This window comes from Mus caroli, unplaced genomic scaffold (assembly GCF_978045245.1).
Source record: "Mus caroli unplaced genomic scaffold, Mus_caroli_1 scaffold_7, whole genome shotgun sequence".
Lineage (NCBI taxonomy): Eukaryota > Metazoa > Chordata > Mammalia > Rodentia > Muridae > Mus > Mus caroli.
This window is the reverse complement of record NW_028227262.1, coordinates 92549284-92570100: the sequence shown is the minus strand read 5'-3', so window position 1 is coordinate 92570100 and position 20817 is coordinate 92549284. Positions and strand designations below refer to the sequence as shown.

At 40.7% G+C, this 20817-nt stretch overlaps 1 protein-coding gene across 5 annotated transcripts in view; it reads right to left on the bottom strand.

Moving 5' to 3' along the window:
• Pde1c (phosphodiesterase 1C) overlaps positions 1 to 20817 on the bottom strand; it is a 575927-nt gene that overhangs the window by 241066 nt on the left and 314044 nt on the right. Inside the window, exon 2 of one of the 5 annotated variants that reach the window (XM_029478710.2) lies at positions 20267 to 20293. The exons of the other annotated variants lie outside the window; for them this stretch is intronic. Coding sequence (XP_029334570.1) covers positions 20267 to 20293 — 27 coding nt within the window. The remainder of the gene's footprint in view (positions 1 to 20266; positions 20294 to 20817) is intronic. 5 annotated transcript variants of the gene reach the window in all.

Sequence of the window (20817 nt, the reverse complement as noted above, 5' to 3'; positions counted from 1 at the left end):
ATGCTCTGAATGCGTGCTGTGGCAATATCTTCCTTCTGTACTCTTGGAATAATTATGATACTCCAGTGCTGCACACAAGCCAACAACACAAGCAAGCGACTGATGGGAAGGATGAGAAATCATCTGTCCCATCAATCTGAAGCAACAAGTATCCTTTAGGCAGGATTCATTCTCTATACAAGAGACTAATGTGAGGAAATTTTCTTTTTATTCAAAATAATGATACTAGATGGGAGCAATTTAAGCTTCACAATGGCTTCATCAGACCTCATCTCCAACTCCCAAAATCACACTCCAAGTGCACAGTTCTTGACAGCAGTGAAATCAGCAGGGGCAGGCAGATGCCAAGCAAACAGGTGAAAGCATAGAGTTAGCAAACCCTTTTGGGCACGAAACAGTTTTAATGGATGTCTGTGCTAATGGGCCTCCACAGCACCATCCCACCATTGGCAGCACTGGTATTATATAGCTATGAGGATCCTCCATTTCCAAAAAGGAGTAGCTGTCTCCTGAAAAAATGAGGCTCCCGTTTATCCATTAGTTATTGTTGACTTTACCTAAAGGGTTAATTTTCTCCTTCCTTCTCCTACCCTGATTCTTTCATAATAACTGGCCATGAGTGAGCATCACTAACTATTTAAGATGGTGCTGTTACTAACAGTACAGCATGCTAGTTGTTAATGGTGTCTTCACGGCACCTTGACAGAGGTACTGCAGATCTGGAACTACACTGGATTCAGCTGAAGAGCAGGAGGAGATGATCTCACAGCATATTCTGCACTCATCATCATTGAGCTCTCTTAAGCTCTTCAGTTGCTAGGCTAATCCTACAGAGCCCTTGATAATGATCTGATGATAGACACATCCTGCAGAGTAAGGGGATGATTATAGAAGTCAATCCACATGACTTTGATTTGCATTTAGAGAGGCAACAATAGGAGGATCTGGTCCCGGAGTGGCAGAGCACCATGATCATAGATCTCAGAGTCAGAGCAACTTGCAAAATTCCCTGGCTATCCCTGCTTGCTAGGGGACCCATCTTGCTACTGGGCTGGCACTAGTTTCAATGGATAATTTTGTAGACTGGGTATACTAAGGAAGAATCCATTCAGTTTATATTTTGGCTTGCTTTCCAGCTGCTAATTTTTGCTAAGAGTATTCTGGTGATTTCCTTTCTCCACATGTATAGGATGCTTTGTTTTATTACCTTCTTGGTGAATACGCAATAATACCAACTGTCTCTGCTAAGAGCTGTAATTGTATGCTTTGGGGGAGCAAGCAGACTAGCAGATGGACCTTAGGATTTCTGAGGTTCTTCAGGATAGAGTATGCTGAGTGCACATAAAGCCAACAACAGCATCTCTTCAATTTACTTGAAAATCCCCTTTCATGCATTATAAAAGAATTGAAAAGGTGTTTTTCTTGTGAAATTTAAGTGCACTTACCAAACCTTGAAAATCTTATATTCAGCTACCTATGCCGTGGAATATAATCTATCAATGTGATACACTGGGCAAATCATAAACTAAAATGGAACAATTAATAAAAGCTAAAATACTATGTACTAAGTCTTGAAAGTACACATTGTTTTCACTTTTATTTATTGAAACTCACCACAGTTTCATATGGTAAATACTGTTCTCTCCCCCACACACACACCTCTTCCTCTTCCCCTCTCTACTCTCCCCTCTCTCTCCTTCCAACTTCCCTTTCCCTCTCTTTCTCCTTTTCTCTCCTTCTCTTTCCCCGTGCCTCTCCCTCTCTATCCCCCCTCCCTATCCTGTTTCTTTTCCCAATGTTGTGATTGTTGCTGCTTTGAGGCAAAGTCTTACTATATTTCCCAGGGTGGCCTCAGTTCCAAGGCACCTATAATTCTTTTACTTCTGCCTCCCAAGGAAGTGGAACAACAGGAATATACTACCATGTCTAACATGTTATTCAATTTTCAAATTATTGAAAAGTGAAATTTCATTTTTACATAAGCATGTATGTTCTAATGTATGTGTGCAGGTGTGCATCCAATGTATGCTTGTAAGTGTGAAAGCCAGAGGATGACATTGGGTGCCTACTCCAACTGTTCTCTACTCTACACAGTGAGATAGGGTCTACAGCTTGAACCTGGGACTCTGTGATTCAGGTAGTCTATCCAGCCAGTTTGCTCTAGGGATCCTTTGCATCCACCTCCAGGGTTCCTGGGGATATTGGTGAGCCACCAAGCTACCATGTATGTGGGTACTAGGCATCTGGACGCTGCCCCTCATGTTTGAGTGGTAAATGCTTTACCCAAATAAGCCATCTCCGCAGTACCAAAGTGAAGCTTTAATCAACGCTGTCAACTTCAGCCCTGCTAAATATTTTGGATAATTCTTTATTATTTTCTCAGCCAGGGTGTAAATTCACTAGACACCAGTAGTCAACCTCAGAAGCAACAACTGGAGTGGCTCATTCTCTGACATCCACATGCCTGTCATGGTGCAGGCACCCACATAGACTCGTTAAGTTTTAGAGAAAAGAAAAGTGACAACTATAAATGTCTTTATCCATTGCTAAATGTCCTTTGGGGTGATTTCTCCACTCAGTCAAAAATTATTAGCTTAGAGAGAGCAAGTAATTCAGAAAGGCTCTCTACTTCAAGAAACATAGGTCCTGAAGTTGGGCATCTGGAATCTAGAATATATGCATCAACCAGCTAAATGATATTTACATTGTGAGGGTTAAAGGACATAATTTCTAATTCAGAAATAAATGAATGAATGAATGAATGAATACATAAATAAATGTATGTCAGAGAATATGGTTTTGAGTGCTTTCCTCTGTGGAGCTCTCTCATGGCCATACCAGCCAGGGCTCTGGAAAACATTCCTTTCTACTTTAAGGTCCCATGTACCTTGCTCTCCTGCCCACTCCTCAGCCATTGTTTAGTCCTACTTTATGTACCCTGAGCAATTTGTTGGGGCTGATTTTACAGTTTAGTAAATGAGAGTGAGCCCCTACTCTCACAGAACCACTAACATTCAAGTCCTACTCATCCCACCAGCTCTCTTGGGTGACCTGAGACACAACACAGCATTGCTCAGGAGTTCCTGGACCCTGGCAGCCTCTCTGAGGGATGGCCTAGCTGGTCAGTGACAACCCACTACCCATGTACCAACAATTCCTATGTGATGTACACATGGTATTTCTATTTCATTCTTGGCTCATAAGAACTCTAGAAAGCAAATCCATTTGCAGATGAAAGAGAAGAGACCCATTCCAATAGTTAAAGGGAACCAAACATACTCCTGAGTATCCCATAGGGTTACAGCAAGGACTCAAATTTCAGCCCAAATATCCAAAATTCCAACACCCTGATCATCACCCCAAACTTTTGCTCCACTAACTCTTTAGCTGAGAAATGTCACAGACATGCCTTTTCCCAAGTGCATCCCCCACTTACTCAACTCTATCCAGTTTGCTTGGAATTCTTCATTGTTATTCCTTGTCTCTGGCACACAAAACTTAAAGGAATAAATGTTCCAGATTCCACGTGTGGTGATAGAATGTGAAAAAAAAATCAGGCATTGATCTCATGAATGTTAAAATGGTGGTAATACATCAAACAAGACAGAAAACACAGGGTGGATTTCCTTTTCTGTTTCTACTTTTATGAACAAAGAATTACAGATTTACAGAAGACTGATAATACGGCTTCAAAATACTTGAAGATGTTAAGCAAAATGTAGGTGGTTTGGACAACTGAAGAAGAAGAGGGTGCTAAGGAAGGATTTCCTTTATTTGAATTATGTTATGTAAATATAGCTCTTAAAAGATATCATCACTAAACTCTCCTGGGGCTTCAACTTTTAAGTTAAGAACAGATACAAAAACATTTCAAACATAAGGGACAAACAAAAGAGATCAGGGACCCAACTCAGTAGCACACAAGAGGCCCTGCATTCAACTCTGGGTACCATATCAACTAGGCATGGTGGTATATGTTTGTAATCCTAGCACTTCAGAGATGAGTGCAAGAGAAGCAGAAATCTTCATTTGCAGAAAACATTTGAGGCCAGCCTAGGCTCCTTAAGACCCTGCCCTTTAAAAAGGAACAGAGTGACAGACAGAGGAAGGAGATGAAATCTCAAGGAAATATCCTGCCAAACTTTGTACTTTCTATAGACTTGACCTACATCATTTTAGGGTTGCCATTGCTGTGACAAAATACTCACAGCCAAAATCAACTGGGAAAGGAAAAGTTTCATTGGGTTTATGCTTCTACGTCAAAATTCCATCCTTTCATATCCCAGATACTGAGATCAAGATGGGTCTAGAGATATGCCTCTTTTTGCAAGTTAAAACTGTGGGCATAACTTGAGAATCACAGTGATCTCCCATCTTTGGAGCTGCTGTGGCTTTGAGAGATGCATTTGAACCTCATTATGAAACTGATGCAACAATTCTGAAACTCACTCTGCAACACATCACAGAAGAGCCAAGTGATAAACAGTCACATGTTCCAACATTCAAAAGAATCCTCTTTAAATATGTGGGACGCTGCCCTGAACATGTCCCAGCTTGGTGATCAGAACAGGAGAATAAAGCTTAGAGCCCTGAAGCAGAGCAAAGGTCTTCTGCATTTCCACCCAAAGCCACAGCCCCACAGTGGAGAAATTGAAGGAGAAGAGCAGAGGCAATGAGCCAAGCAAGGATACACTTCCACATTCTTGCCATGCATGCCATCTGTCTTGCTGACCTCACAGGCCACCATGCTGGCCAGTGTGGCAGCCAAATGGGAGTCTGGACATAGGATTATGCAGTGAGATGCAAAAAACCACATTTGCAAGCATGAGTCATTCGTCAACCGGAGATTATTTATACATAGAATCACTGACTTTAGTTCTGACCCATGGAAAAAATACATGGATGATACCAATCTCATTCTTCATAAGCTCAAACAACATTAAAAGAAATAACCCAGGGCCAGCAAGTTGGCTCAGCAGGTAAAGGCACTTGTTGCTGAGCCTGATGACCTGAGTTCAGTCTCTAGGATCAGCATGGTGGGAGAGAGTGAACTGTTGTTGCAAGTGGTCCTTTGATTTCTACAAGTACACCATGGTACATATGTGCACTTGTTTATGTGTGTATCCCCCTCCACACAGACATACATAGACACCCACAGACACTCCCACACACATTCACGATACTACCACCACCCAAACCAGCATCAAACAAATAAAATATGATGAATTTTTTAAAGTAAATGCCTGCAATACCCATCATACTTCAGCAAACTACATTCATCACCCAAAATATTAAAATCTTGCAATTATTCCAAAAACAACAAACATCTAACTCTTGTGCACAGGATTCAATCAGAAAGAACTGGGAAAGCCGAATATATTTTAGGTAGAAATATCTAAGAAGACTCTAGAAAGACGGTGCTTCTAAATTCAGACTTGAAGAAGAATATAATTTAAGCAACTAAAATTGTAAAAAGTAAACCTCTAGAAAGAAGGAGGAAAAATACCCACATTTTCTCTTATATTTATTTTAAAAGAATTGAAAATAGAAGGAGATGTGGGGGATAGAAATGTGGTTGGGGAGGGGGGTGACAAGAGAAGGCCACGGGCATAGACAGGACCAGAGTCTATCATCTGCAGTTGGGAAAATATCACAGGGAAACATGATTTGTACAATTAATGTAGAAGGATAAAAATTATGGAAAGGGCATGAATAAACAGGCAGACAGGATAGAAAGCTGTTCAGCTAAGCTGGGGCTTAGGGGTGACTTGAAGGAAGTAACACAGGAAAGACAAACACACACACACACAACAACAACAACAACACTGAAGCAAAGGTAAAGGAAACTCAAGTCCCAGAAAAGATGATGGCTCCTGGGGAACACACAGGATGCCATGAGAAATTTTTGCGATAATAATTGAATTCCATTTCTCCCTTCTCTTTTCTCCCTCCAAACACTCCTGTATACTCCGTCCCTCTCTTCTTCAAATTTACGGATTCTTTTTCTTGCTATTATTGCATGCATGTGTATGTTTATTGTTTTAAAACACAGCCAGAAAGGCTGTAGAGAAAACAGTCAGACATGGGTGTGCAGAACTGAGACAATGAAGACACTGAAAGAAAGGTATGATCAGAGAGACTTCCAGTAGACCAAGCAAAGGACGTTGAGCCTGGATTGTGGAAATAAAGACCAGACTGTGGGAAGCAAAGGCACACAATCTGTTACAAAGCCGGGAGAAAGGGAAGAACATCAGGGTAGTGCTGAAGAAACACAAAGAATAAAAGACTCTGACATTTTGATCATAAAGCACAACAAGGCAAGCAATTACTCATGAGGAGACGCAATTGTGGACGCAATTGGACCTTCCTGCTATCAGTATCTAGAGGTATCACCAAGACTTATCACTTGTCCTGCCTACTACCACCCAGGATCCCTCCCTCCCTCTCCCTCCCTCCCTCCCTCCCTCCCTCCCTCTCCCTCTCCCTCTCCATGCCTAGTTCTCATCTCCTGCTAACCAGCTTCTCTGTGTCCACATAGCACAGACTGCTATAGATGCTTTAGTGGGGCCACAGAGTAAGTAGTTGTTTGCTATTCAGAACTGCGACCAAAGCCATCTATGTCGACCTTCAGCTCCTCCCCTCCCTCATACTCTGTTTCACCCAAAATTACAATGTCAGTATTTTTCTATGCTAAGTGTCTCTGATGGTTTCTTCTATGTGTGAAGTATCATGTGCATCCCTGATCTGTACTCGAACCAGTCCCACCTCCATCTCTCTCTGATCTTCCTTGACCTGTCTCTACTTCCTGTAAAATCACACCAACTCTATTGGCAATCTTTGAATGTAAAGCAGACAAGCTGTCACGGATAATACTCCAGTTCATCCTACTTTGAGAATTTATTCATCATTCTCAATATAGGAAAATATCTTAAAGTGTTTTACCTCTCAGAAGATCCTTTGGGCTCTGATGTCTCTATTACTTCTTAGGCTCTCAATATCACTATCACTAAACAGGCCACAGAATACAAATTAACTATGCACATGCGTAGAAACATGTGCCTTGATAAGTTCTATGTCACCTCTGTTACCTCTCCAAAAAAAATTAAAACATTTCTTTTCACTGACAATTTTATTTGCAAAGAGTGGGGTGGGGACTAATGTCCATCAATTTCACTTAAGATAGCAAAAGAACTTCTGTATTTACTGCAGGGTCATAGTATACCTGAGGCAGGATATGAGAAGCAGAATTGAGATGTACCTGCTAACACTAGGATACAACTGCTTAGCAAGTAGCCTTCTCAAAGACTACACAACACCCCTTCCCAACTCAACACTCTATTATTAGCAGAAAAGGTGGTGAATCAATAAGTGACTCCTGGAAGAAGTGGATTCATGAAGGCAGAAATGGGCAGACTGTCCTGGATGTAACCGTTTACTGAACTCATCAAACAGGATTACTGAGCTTCATTGAAGTACAAGAGAAGGAAAAATACAAGACACTGGAGGGGGTGGCTTCTTGATTAGCCCTGCAGCAGACAATGGTCGCTCTTCAGGCAGCCACCTCCCTAGTCACTTCAGTATCTATACAGATGTTAGTATACCCTGCATACTTGTGTCCAGAATATTTTTGAGTCATTTTCTTCCTTGAGTAAAGAGCTAAAGAATCATGAAAACATATAGTTGAAAAGTAACTAAAAATCAGAACAAGCTAGAAAGCCTTCTAAACTATCCTGCTAGACTTCACTGTGCCTATACTCAGAGCTCCATTCACAAGAAGCAGCATTCTGTCTTGTTTCTTGTCTAGTAAGAAAGCTGTATGATATTATAGTTATTGTACTTACCTGTGTCTCACCAACCAAGCATGCTTACCTGCTTTCAAACGTATTTTTACTTCTCATGTGATTTCTAATTTTTAGTAAGTTAACAGGAATATCATTTTTTAATTGGAAGATATTTATAAAGCATTATATATGTGACAATCCATGCTATGTGATAATCAAAAATATCAAGTTAGTAGCTCATTCGTTGTTATGTTTATAAGTCAGATATAATCAGAAGCAGAACTTCTATCTAAACTATCTAAGTATAGCTAGAATTAAGACAAACAATCAAAACTATTATGCTAAACGTTACAGGCTTTCTAGTAATGCTAAAAACTCTAAATGACCATCATGACCAAACTCTGAACTGTCACTGTGCGGACAATAAAGAGTGGCCATGTAGCTGCTGAGGTAACTCGAGTTTTACTCCGGCTTTTCCCCTTAACATTCTGACCAGTCACAGATTATATAATAACCCATAACATTATAAAAAGAAAAAGGTGTGTGCTCTGTGTGTGCATGTGCCTGCATGCACATGCATGCATAAATGTTTGTTGGCTCTCCGGTCAGAAAAGCGCCAGGGTAGCTAGGGCGCAAGGTCGGCTGACACTTGCCAGCTACCCACAACAACCGCCACAGGATCTTAAGACTTCTGGTGAGTGGAACACAGCTTCTGCTCCAATCCAATTGCGCGCGGGACCTGAGACTGCATTAGTTAGGGAAGCAGAAAACCCGGCCTGAGTAGGACCACAGGCCTCTTCCGGCCGGACCAGCACCAGGGTAGCTAGAGCACAGGATCGGCTGACACCCGCCAGCTAACCAGGACCCCCGCCACAGGATTTTGAGACTGCTGGTGAGTGGAACACAGCTTCTGCTCCAGTCCAATCACGCGGGACCTGAGACTGCTTTGGTTGGGGAGGCAGAAATCCGCCCTCAGTAGGGCCACAAGCCTCTCTGGTCAGAAAAGCGCCGGGGTAGCTAGGGCACAGGGTCAGCTGACACTCGCCAGCTACCCACAACACCCGCCACAGGATCTTAAGACTTCTGGTGAGTGGAACACAGCTTCTGCTCCAATCCAATTGCGCGCGGGACCTGAGACTGCATTAGTTAGGGAAGCAGAAAACCCGGCCTGAGTAGGACCACAGGCCTCTTCCGGCCGGACCAGCACCAGGGTAGCTAGAGCGCAGGGTCGGCTGACACCCGCCAGCTACCCAGGACCCCAGCCACAGGATTTTTAGACTGCTGGTGAGTGGAACACAGCTTCTGCTCCAATCTTTAAACAGTGACAACGACAACAACTAACCCCAGAGATTACCAGATGGCGAAAGGTAAACGTAATAATCTTACTAACAGAAACCAAGACCACTCACCATCATCAGAACCCAGCACTCCCACTTTACCCAGTCCAGGGCACCCCAACACACCGGAAAAGCTAGACACGGATCTAAAAGCATATCTCATGATGATGGTAGAAGACTTCAAGAATGACTTTAATATCACACTTAAAGAAATACAAAGGAACACTGGTAAACAGGTAGAAGACAGTAAAGAGGAAGCACAAAAATCCCTTAAAGAATTGCAGGAGAACACTGCTAAAGAGTTACAAATCCTTAAAGAAAAACAGGATAACATAATCAAACAGGTAGAAGTCCTTACACAAAAACAGGAAAACACATCCAAACAGATGATGGAAATGAACAAAACCATACTAGACCTAAAAAGGGAAGTAGACACAATAAAGAAAACCCAAAATGAGGCAACACTGGAGATAGAAACCCTAGGAAAGAAATCTGGAACCATAGATATGAGCATCAGCAACAGAATACAAGAGATGGAAGAGAGAATCTCAGGTGCAGAAGATTCCATACAGAACATCGGCACAACAATCAAGGAAAATGTAAAATGCAAAAAGATCCTAACTCAAAACATCCAAGAAATACAGGACACAATGAGAAGACCAAACCTACGGATAATAGGAGTGGATGAGAATGAAGATTTTCAACTCAAAGGACCAGCAAACATCTTCAACAAAATTATAGAAGAAAACTTCCCAAATCTAAAGAAAGAGATGCCCATGAACATACAAGAAGCCTACAGAACTCCAAAAAGACTGGACCAGAAAAGAAATACCTCCAGACACATAATAATCAGAACAACAAATGCTCTAAATAAAGACAGAATACTAAAAGCAGTAAGAGAAAAAGGCCAAGTAATATATAAAGGCAAGCCTATCAGAATTACACCAGATTTCTCACCAGAGACTATGAAAGCCAGAAGATCCTGGACAGATGTTATACAGACACTAAAAGAACACAAACTCCAGCCCAGGCTACTATACCCAGCCAAACTCTCAATTAACATAGATGGAGAAACCAAAGTATTCCACGACAAAACCAAATTCACACATTATCTCTCCACGAATCCAGCCCTTCAAAGGATAATTAACAGAAAAAAACCAATACAAGGACAGGAACCACGCCCTAGAAACAACAAGAAGGTAATCCCTCAACAAACCTAAAAGAAGACACCCACAAGAACAGAATGCCAACTTTAACAACAAAAATAACAGGAAACAACAATTACTTTTCCTTAATATCTCTTAATATCAATGGACTCAACTCCCCGATAAAAAGACATAGACTAACAAACTGGCTACACAAACAAGACCCAACATTTTGCTGCTTACAGGAAACTCATCTCAGAGAAAAAGATAGACACTACCTCAGAATGAAAGGCTGGAAAACAATTTTCCAAGCAAATGGTATGAAGAAACAAGCTGGAGTAGCCATTCTAATATCTGATAAGATTGACTTCCAACCCAAAGTCATTAAAAAAGACAGGGAGGGACACTTCATACTCATCAAAGGTAAAATCCTCCAAGAGGAACTATCAATCCTGAATATCTATGCTCCAAATACAAAGGCAGCCACATTCATTAAAGAAACTTTAGTAAATCTCAAAGCACACATTGCATCTCATACAATAATAGTGGGAGACTTCAACACACCGCTTTCACCAATGGACAGATCATGGAAACAGAAACTAAACAGGGACACAGTGAAACTAACAGAAATTATGAATCAAATGGATCTGGCAGATATCTACAGAACATTCTATCCTAAAACAAAAGGATATACCTTCTTTTCAGCACCTCATGGTACCTTCTCCAAAATTGATCACATAATTGGTCACAAAACAGGCCTCAACAGATACAAAAATATTGAAATTGTCCCATGCATCCTATCAGATCACCATGGACTAAGGCTGATCTTCAATAACAAAATAAATAATAGAAAGCCAACCTTCACGTGGAAACTGAACAACACTCTTCTCAATGATACCTTGGTCAAGGAAGGAATAAAGAAAGAAATTAAGGACTTTTTAGAGTTCAATGAAAATGAAGCCACAACATACCCAAAGTTATGGGACACAATGAAAGCATTTCTAAGAGGAAAACTCATAGCTCTGAGTGCCTCCAAAAGGAAACTAGAGAGAGCACACATTAGCAGTTTGACAACATACCTAAAAGCACTAGAACAAAAGGAAGCAAATTCACCCAAGAGGAGTAGACGGCAGGAAATAATCAAACTCAGGGGTGAAATCAACCAAGTGGAAACAAGAAGAACTATTCAAAGAATCAACCAATCAAGGAGCTGGTTCTTTGAGAAAATCAACAAGATAGATAAACCCTTAGCCAGACTCACTAGAGGGCACAGCATCCTAATTAACAAAATCAGAAATGAAAAAGGAGACATAACAACAGATCCTGAAGACATCCAAAACACCATCAGATCCTTCTACCAAAGGCTATACTCAACAAAACTGGAGAACCTGGATGAAATGGAGAAGTTCCTAGACAGATACCAGGTACCAGAGGTGAATCAAGGTCAGGTTAGTGATCTAAACAGCCCTATATCCCCCAAAGAAATAGAAGCAGTCATTAATAGTCTCCCAACTAAAAAAAGCCCAGGACCAGATGGGTTTAGTGCAGAGTTCTATCAGACCTTCAAAGAAGATCTAATCCCAGTTCTTCACAAACTATTCCACAAAATAGAAACAGAAGGTACTCTACCCAACTCATTCTATGAAGCCATAATTACTCTGATACCTAAACCACAAAAAGACCCAACAAAGATAGAAAACTTCAGACCAATATCCCTTATGAATGAATATTGATGCAAAAATCCTCAATAAAGTTCTTGCTAACCGAATCCAAGAACACATCAAAACAATCATCCATCCTGACCAAGTAGGTTTCATCCCAGGGATGCAGGGATGGTTCAATATACGGAAATCCATCAACGTAATCCAGTATATAAACAAACTCAAAGACAAAAACCACATGGTCATCTCCTTAGATGCGGAAAAAGCATTTGACAAGATCCAACACCCATTCATGATAAAAGTCTTGGAAAGATCAGGAATTCAAGGCCCATACCTAAACATGATAAAAGCAATCTACAGCAAACCAGTAGCCAACATCAAAGTAAATGGTGAGAAGCTTGAAGCAATCCCTCTAAAATCAGGGACTAGACAAGGCTGTCCACTTTCTCCATACCTATTCAACATAGTACTTGAAGTCCTAGCCAGAGCAATTCGACAACAAAAGGAGATCAAAGGGATACAAATTGGAAAAGAGGAAGTCAAAATATCACTTTTTGCAGATGATATGATAGTATATATAAGTGACCCTAAAAATTCCACCAGAGAACTCCTAAGCCTGATAAACAGCTTCGGTGAAGTAGCTGGATATAAAATTAACTCAAACAAATCAATGGCCTTTCTCTACACAAAGAATAAACAGGCTGAGAAAGAAATTAGGGAAACAACACCCTTCTCAATAGTCACAAATAATATAAAATATCTTGGCGTGACTCTAACTAAGGAAGTGAAAGATCTGTATAATAAAAACTTCAAGTCTCTGAAGAAAGAAATTATAGAAGATCTCAGAAGATGGAAAGATCTCCCATGCTCATGGATTGGCAGGATCAACATTGTAAAAATGGCTATCTTGCCAAAAGCAATCTACACATTCAATGCAATCCCCATCAAAATTCCAAATCAATTCTTCAACGAATTAGAAAGTGCAATCTGCAAATTCATCTGGAATAACAAAAAACCTAGGATAGCAAAAACTCTTCTCAAGGATAAAAGAACCTCTGGTGGAATCACCATGCCGGACCTAAAGCTCTACTACAGAGCAATTGTGATAAAAACTGCATGGTACTGGTATAGTGACAGACAAATAGACCAATGGAATAGAATTGAAGACCCAGAAGTGACCCCACACACCTATGGTCACTTGATCTTCGACAAGGGAGCTAAAAACATCCAGTGGAAGAAAGACAGCATTTTCAACAAATGGTGCTGGCACAACTTGTTGTTAACATGTAGAAGAATGCGAATCGATCCATTCCTATCTCCTTATACTAAGGTCAAGTCTAAGTGGATCAAGGAACTTCACATAAAACCAGAGACACTGAAACTTATAGAGGAGAAAGTGGGGAAAAGCCTTGAAGATATGGGCACAGGGGAAAAATTCTTGAAAAGAACAGTAATGGCTTGTGCTGTAAGATGGAGAATTGACAAGTGGGACCTCATGAAACTGCAAAGCTTCTGCAAGGCTAAAGACACCATCAATAAGACAAAAAAACCACCAACAGATTGGGAAAGGATCTTCACCTATCCTAAATCAGATAAGGGACTAATATCCAATATATATAAAGAACTCAAGAAGGTGGACACCAGAAAGTCAAATAACCCCATTAAAAAATGGGGCTCAGAACTGAACAAAGAATTCTCACCTGAGGAATACCGAATGGCAGAGAAGCACCTGAAAAAATGTTCAACATCCTTAATCATCAGGGAAATGCAAATCAAAACAACCCTGAGATTCCACCTCACACCAGTCAGAATGGCTAAGATCAAAAATTCAGGTGACAGCAGAGGCTGGCGAGGATGTGGAGAAAGAGGAACACTCCTCCATTGTTGGTGGGATTGCAAGCTTGTACAACCATTCTGGAAATCAGTCTGGCGGTTCCTCAGAAAATTGGACATAGTACTACCGGAGGATCCAGCAATACCTCTCCTGGGCATATATCCAGAAGATGTCCCAACCGGTAAAAAGGACACATGCTCCACTATGTTCATAGCAGCCCTATTTATAATAGCCAGAAGCTGGAAAGAACCCAGATGTCCCTCAACAGAGGAATGGATACAGAAATTATGGTACATTTACACAATGGAGTACTACTCAGCTATTAAAAAGAATGAATTTATGAAATTCCTAGCCAAATGGATGGACCTGGAGGGCATCATCTTGAGTGAGGTAACACAATCACAAAAGAACTCACACAATATGTATTCACTGATAAGTGGATATTAGCCCAAAATTTAGGATACCCAAGATATAAGATACAATTTACTAAACGCATGAAACTCAAGAAGAATGAAGACCAAAATGTGGACACTGTGCCCCTTCTTAGAATTGGGAACAAAACACCCAGGGAAGGAGTTACAGAGACAAAGTTCGTAGCTGTGATGAAAGGATGGACCATTTAGAGACTGCCGTATCCAGGGATCCTTCCCATAAGCAGCTTCTAAACGCTGACACCATTGCATACACTAGCAAGATTTTGCTGAAAGGACCCAAATATAGCTGTCTCTTGTGAGACGATGCTGGGGCCTAGCAAACACAGGAGTGGATGCTCACAGTCAGCTATTGGATGTATCACAGGGCTCCCAATGGAGAAGCTAGAGAAAGTACCCAAGGAGCTAAAGGGATCTGCAACCCTATTGTTGGAACAACATGATGTACTAACCAGAACCCCGGAGCTCTTGTCTCTAGCTGCATATGTATCGAAAGATGGCCTAGTCGGCCATCATTGGAAAGAGAGGCCCATTGGACTTGCAAACTTTATATGCCCCAATACAGGGGAATGCCAGGGCCAAAAATGGGAATGGGTGAGTAGGGAAGTGGGGGGCGCTATGGGGGACTTTTGGGATAGCATTGGAAATGTAATTGAGGAAAATATGTAATAAAAATATTAAAAATTAAAAAAAGTAAAATAAATGTTTGTTGGCAGCATTTTTGACATAGAAATCTTTGCTGGGTTATGATCCACATCAGACAGTGTGAGATTCAAAATGACTATCTAAATATGTTGTTGAAAACCTGGAAAATTTAAATTTCCCTAATAATTTTTATCTAAAAGTATGTGAATAAATATGTATCTGTAAAGTCAGACATGGATTCATCTAGCTATAGCATCTAGGATAGAAATCCCCTTTTTCCAGAGTGGCTTTAGGAGGACTACATGATTTCTAGGTCTCTGTGATCATCTATACAATCTGGCATGCTTCCTCAAAGATGCCGACTCCTCAGCCTGATGACTTGGGGCTGATGCTGTATTGAGAATAACCTGATGAGAAGTTTTCCTGGAAGTCGGCGTTCTCTATGCTCCTCTCCAGCTGGCCCTCCTGAGCAAGTCTCATCCCAATAGCAAAGCAGGGCTCCCTTTAATGGTGGTGAGTTCAAATGCAGTCCAGTGAGGCTTTCTGTGCAGAAAGATGCTTGCCTCTGAGCTTTTATGCCCTTGTACACCTTCTACTGGGATTCTGGTCTTGAAGAAATAAGCAGCTTTCCACTGATCCTAACAATGCTACTGGGAAAATTCCCTTGGACTAAGCTCTGCCTTACACTTTATGAATTGCTTCAAGAATGATAACTACCTCTGTTTAGCTGGAATAGGGTGATAAGTATTTGAAAGCAGGTGTATGGCTTTTCTTTAACATAGCTTTGAGCAGCAAATAAATGTATACATGAAATGAAACAGCAAGAAAATTCTAAAAAGAAAAAAAAGAGATTATTTATGGATGCTTGGCTATATTTTCCTTGATGTCCAAAACAAACCTATAAAATAGAAAACTTATAAATCATGCATACCACTTGATTTTCTGACACTAAACCACCAGTTTCATTTAACTAAAAATGCAATGAAGGGACAGGGACAGGGCTGTCGAGAGCTCAGTGTATAAAGGTGACTGACAACTCAAGGTCATTGCCCAGGATATACATAATGGAAGAAGATCAACCCTTTTTAACTGCCCTCTGACCCCTCCATGAGGATGCCATGTGCATCCATATATAATCCATATATGTGTGCGTGTGTATACATATGTATGTATGTATATGCACATATATACATAAATAAATAAATGAAAAAGGTTTATGGTAAACAAATAACTTCATTTAGAATTCAAAAGCCACTGTTACCCATAATCATACAATTATTGCTAACATGAAAAAGAATTCCCAGCTACTTCTACCCCAAAGAAACCTTGCTGGAAAACACATGGTCAAGCAGAATAATGCCTAACTAGTAGAACAATAGACTTAAATTGCCTACCATTCATCTAACAAAGGTGATCCATAGCTTCTGGAAAAGTCTCAGGCAAAGTCATTCTGGAGGAAGCTGAAGGTCAGCTTTTCTAGGGGTTTGAACAGGCTGCAAATCATTAAGCATCTAGGTGCACTGGTAGGCTGAACAGTAAGACACAGTAGAAGTGGCTCTGTGCCAGTGTCCCATCCCAGGTCACAACTGAGACACAAGTAGCTTCCACTATGGCCACTTGGGCCACTCAGCTCCAGAAGCCACGCAAGAAGTGTAATTACCCTGAGACAATCGCACAGTAGGAAAATGTTGAGACATTTGGAGAATGAAATCTCTGTGAGGAGATGAGAGGGATGCTGGGAAGGCAGGCACAGAGAAAAGGAGCTATGGCCATGAATGACAAAGCCCTCCTTCAAAGCAACCCCAGCTGACACCAGTTAGGTCACATTCAAACCATCCGGACAGTTCCCAGCCTGAATTTCCTAACCATAAAATCATGATGGAATGAAATGGCTATTTTGAGCCACTGTCCTGAGAACATTTTAATATTTATAATACAACAGTAGAACATAGGTCTATTTAATATGAAAAATATTTGGAGTAGAAGAGTCCAAACTGGTCTTAATTAATAAGTTCATAATTTATAATTAATAAAATTGCATTAAGCATTGATAAAGCTAGCACAAAGCAATCTTTATTCTTGTAATATAATAAAGAATATAAGAGCATTCACATCAGATATGCAAAATTACACTTTCATAAATAGTCATAGTAATTTGAACATTTGACAGGATTGAACAGCTCTTTCATTAAGACTCCACCCACCTGTCTGTCTCCCTTTAATATACAATGGAGGTGATGCTGAACTCTCTCGTATTCCTGACTGATCCATGTAAAAACTGTCAATCACATTTTACTGCTGAAGAAGATAGTACCCTCCAATCCAAGTGATTAACTTATATCCTGCTCAGCAGTTCTTATGCAATTACCACCATGATCCCAGCCAACCTAGACAAGACAGAAGTGTGTAGCTGGCAGTGTAAGCCAATAACAGTTCTAATAGGGTAGCAATGTCCAGGAAGCTTTCAAACTGTAGCCAATTTCCTCTCAGTAACTCACATAGTCCAGCTGCATATAAATGTCTTTGGACTGCAGACTTTACTTGGAAACCACAGAATATACAGATTTCTACTAGATGATACTGATTAGAAAAGTTGATAATAACTAGCTAGTACCCCCAGAGCTCGTGTCTCTAGCTGCACATGTAGCAGAAGATGGCCTAGTCAGCCATCACTGGGAAGAGAGGCCCCTTGGTCTTGCAAACTTTATATGCCCCAGTACAGGGGAACACCAGGGCCAAGAAGTGGGAGTGTGTGGTTGGGTAGCAGGGTGCAAGGAGGGTATAGGGGACTTTCAGGATAGCATTTGAAATGTAAATGAAGAAAATACCTAATAAAAAATTGGAAAAAGTTCAAAAAAATAAATGACTATCTAAAAATGTTTTGTTAAAACCACTGAAAATTTTTATTTGTACTAATGGTTTTTATCTTGATATAAATTATAATGGAAGTAAATTTATAATACTGAACTCAAATGAAAAGCCAACACTTGTCTTCTAGGCTGTATTGTGGACTTTAAACACTTGGCAAACAAAAGGTCCATGCATGCCTATTTCTTTAGAATGTACTTTACAAATTCAGTAGCATAGGATATTTTAGCACTTGTGTTAATTATATCCCTAATGAGTCTTCTTAATGAAGACCACTAAGACAGGGGTATCTGATGGCATTTTTTTGTACAAAGTCTATTTATAGTGCATGTTAGCACTCTTGTACTGACTTCCAACCACCATGACACCCCAAGCCTGATTCTTACAGAATTAATTCATCTTTCCTGGGAAAGGCCTGGGAAAATCACACGACATCATTTAGTAAATAAAATAGCAATCATATATGTTATAAGAAAATAATATGTTTCTATTTTAATCAACTCAAAGGTAAATTGCATAGGATACCATGGGACCTATCTTGTACTTTCAACGGTAATTTGGTGTCAGGAAAAATCAACTTAAAGGTTCAATCTATAAGAACAGTTAGCAATATTTCTTTTTTTTTTTTTTTTTTTTTTTTTTTTTTTTTTTTTTGGTTTTTCGAGACAGGGTTTCTCTGTGTAGCCCTGGCTGTCCTGGCACTCACTTTGTAGACCAGGCTGGCCTCGAACTCAGAAATCCGCCTGCCTCTGCCTCCCAAGTGCTGGGATTAAAGGCGTGCGCCACCACGCCCGACCAGCAATATTTCTTTATGCAACAACATTTACTATGAAGCAACAATATTCCAGGCATATGGCAGATGAAATCAAAATACCAAAAGGTATCATACACTATACATCCATTATTAAATACAGAGAAAGAAAAAATACAAAGCAGCTATGTGACACACAGATGGGAGAAATCTCAGAGCAGTATCTAATAGTGGGGTCAAGTTTGTGTCAGAGAAGGAGGACTAGCACAAGCCAAAGGAATGTGTCCTCAGTGCATCTAGCACAACCACGGCCAGTACACACAGTATCTATCCACCCTCCTCCTTGTTGTCCTGGGTAACTTTGACGTTAATCCATTTCATCCTGCATCACACCAGAAAAGCTCCCTGACACGCACATGGTCTATACCTATAGATCAGCCTCAGGTAAATACAAGCATGAAAAGATCAGCAAAGCTATCCCTAAGAAACTGTCCCCTCCCCCACAGGCAGCTACCATCATGTTTAGAATTACAACCAGAAGGCCAGAGAGAAAGTTTATAGAGTTAGGGAGATGTTGGAAGTGGCAAGATGTCCTTCTGGGAAGTTAAAGGGGTTATAGAAGGCTGTGTGTGCCACCATTGTCTAATAGGGTTATGAAAATGAAACACTAAAAAGTGTGCTGAATGAACAAATCAGGCATGGTAACTCATGTCTTGAATCCCACCACTCAGAAAGCTGATGCTTAGAGGATTGCCATTAGAGGACACTGTCCACTGCAGAGTGAATTCCAGCTCAGCTTAAGATACAGAGTGCAACGTTGTTTGAAGCAAAACAAAATGAATGAAGTATCACACATGTGAAGTAAGGCCTACGCTCATTGTCTTGACTATAGTAATTACCTTACCATTCTTATATCAAAATGTCATATTGAAAATGTTACATATACATCAGAAAAAGGGTAAATTAATGGATCAATTCAACCACGGCGCACATAACATTTCTTAAGTTCACTTATTATTTCATTACTTAGAGGTTCCACCCACTTTCCCTGCATGGCCCACTTGTGTTCACACACAAATACCCATGCCCCTCTGCACTAGGAAGCACTTACTGCTGCAGGAGCACTGTAATGAGAAATGCCATCACATATGCCTGTGAGAGCTGGGATTCCCTCAAATACTGTAAGTCACACTGGAACTGTAAATGCAAAGGATGCAGGCTGGAGTGTTGTATCCACATGAGCAGAGCCAGTGTGTACTAAATAGCTTCAGGGTTCCCCATCACAGTGCCTGCTAAGCACAGCTCAGAGCTAGGCCAGACCCCTGTGTAAGTAGGTACTTAGAGAAGGTGACAGATTCTTCTTCAAATCACCCTTCCTACAGTCAAATCAAAAGGCTTCCCTTGCTTCGACACTCCAACTGACTATTCCTGGGCAGCTTTTCCTCAGTGACTCAGTTGAATGAGAATCCAAGATACATTTAAAGTGTCTGTTTCCTCATCCAGAAAGCATCACCTCTCAGCCTAGTTCCTTCTTGGTCAAAGTTTTGGAAAAATCACTTGATAGCACAGCAGTGAATCCACGGGGTCTATCTCATGAGCTATCTACCCATTGAGATGCATCGTACAACATACAATCAAATTTCAATTTTATAGCAGCAGCAACAAATTGTGAGATAAAGAAGGCAAGTCACTGAGAACTTGAGGACTGTTTAATACAATTGCAGTGTACAGAAGCCAAACCTGGGAGGAGCTGAATCACAGCTCATCCAACCTCAGCTCAGAAGGTTCTTCTCTCCCAGAGAGATGTGCTTACCTCTGGGACGTTTTCTTATATTTCCTCCTGTAGGAAAAGAAGCATAAACACATGTCAGACAGATCCTTTGGCAGACAGTGGAGGAAGGGATTGCTTTAGCAGGGACAGGAATGTGTGTCAACAATTCTAGGGTTTCCTTCTGTGGTGTGGTTTCACAGTTCAGCTGCTAGTCTGTGACTGTTGTCATATTTTGGACAGGCAGAAACACACGTAGCCTTTGCAGTGAGAAGCAGCTTTCCAGGAGTTCAAGGGTTCTTCTGCCATGTGCTTCCCTTCCTCCCTTTGAAGGTAGTGTGAGATCCTGACAAAGGGCAAGCTTAAAGATAACAAGATCTAGGATCAAGCCTTAGCCTTCACATTTACAAGATCCACAGGGATGGAACACAGTGCATAAAGGCTTACAAAAGGTCTTTTGTGTTGTCTACTTAGTGGCCAATATTAGTTATTTGTGTTTTTACAATTGTTATCACCCCCATCATCATCAAGAAGCAAGAATCCTTCAGTGGTGTGTGTGTGTGTGTGTGTGTGTGTGTGTGTGTGTACAGGTATGC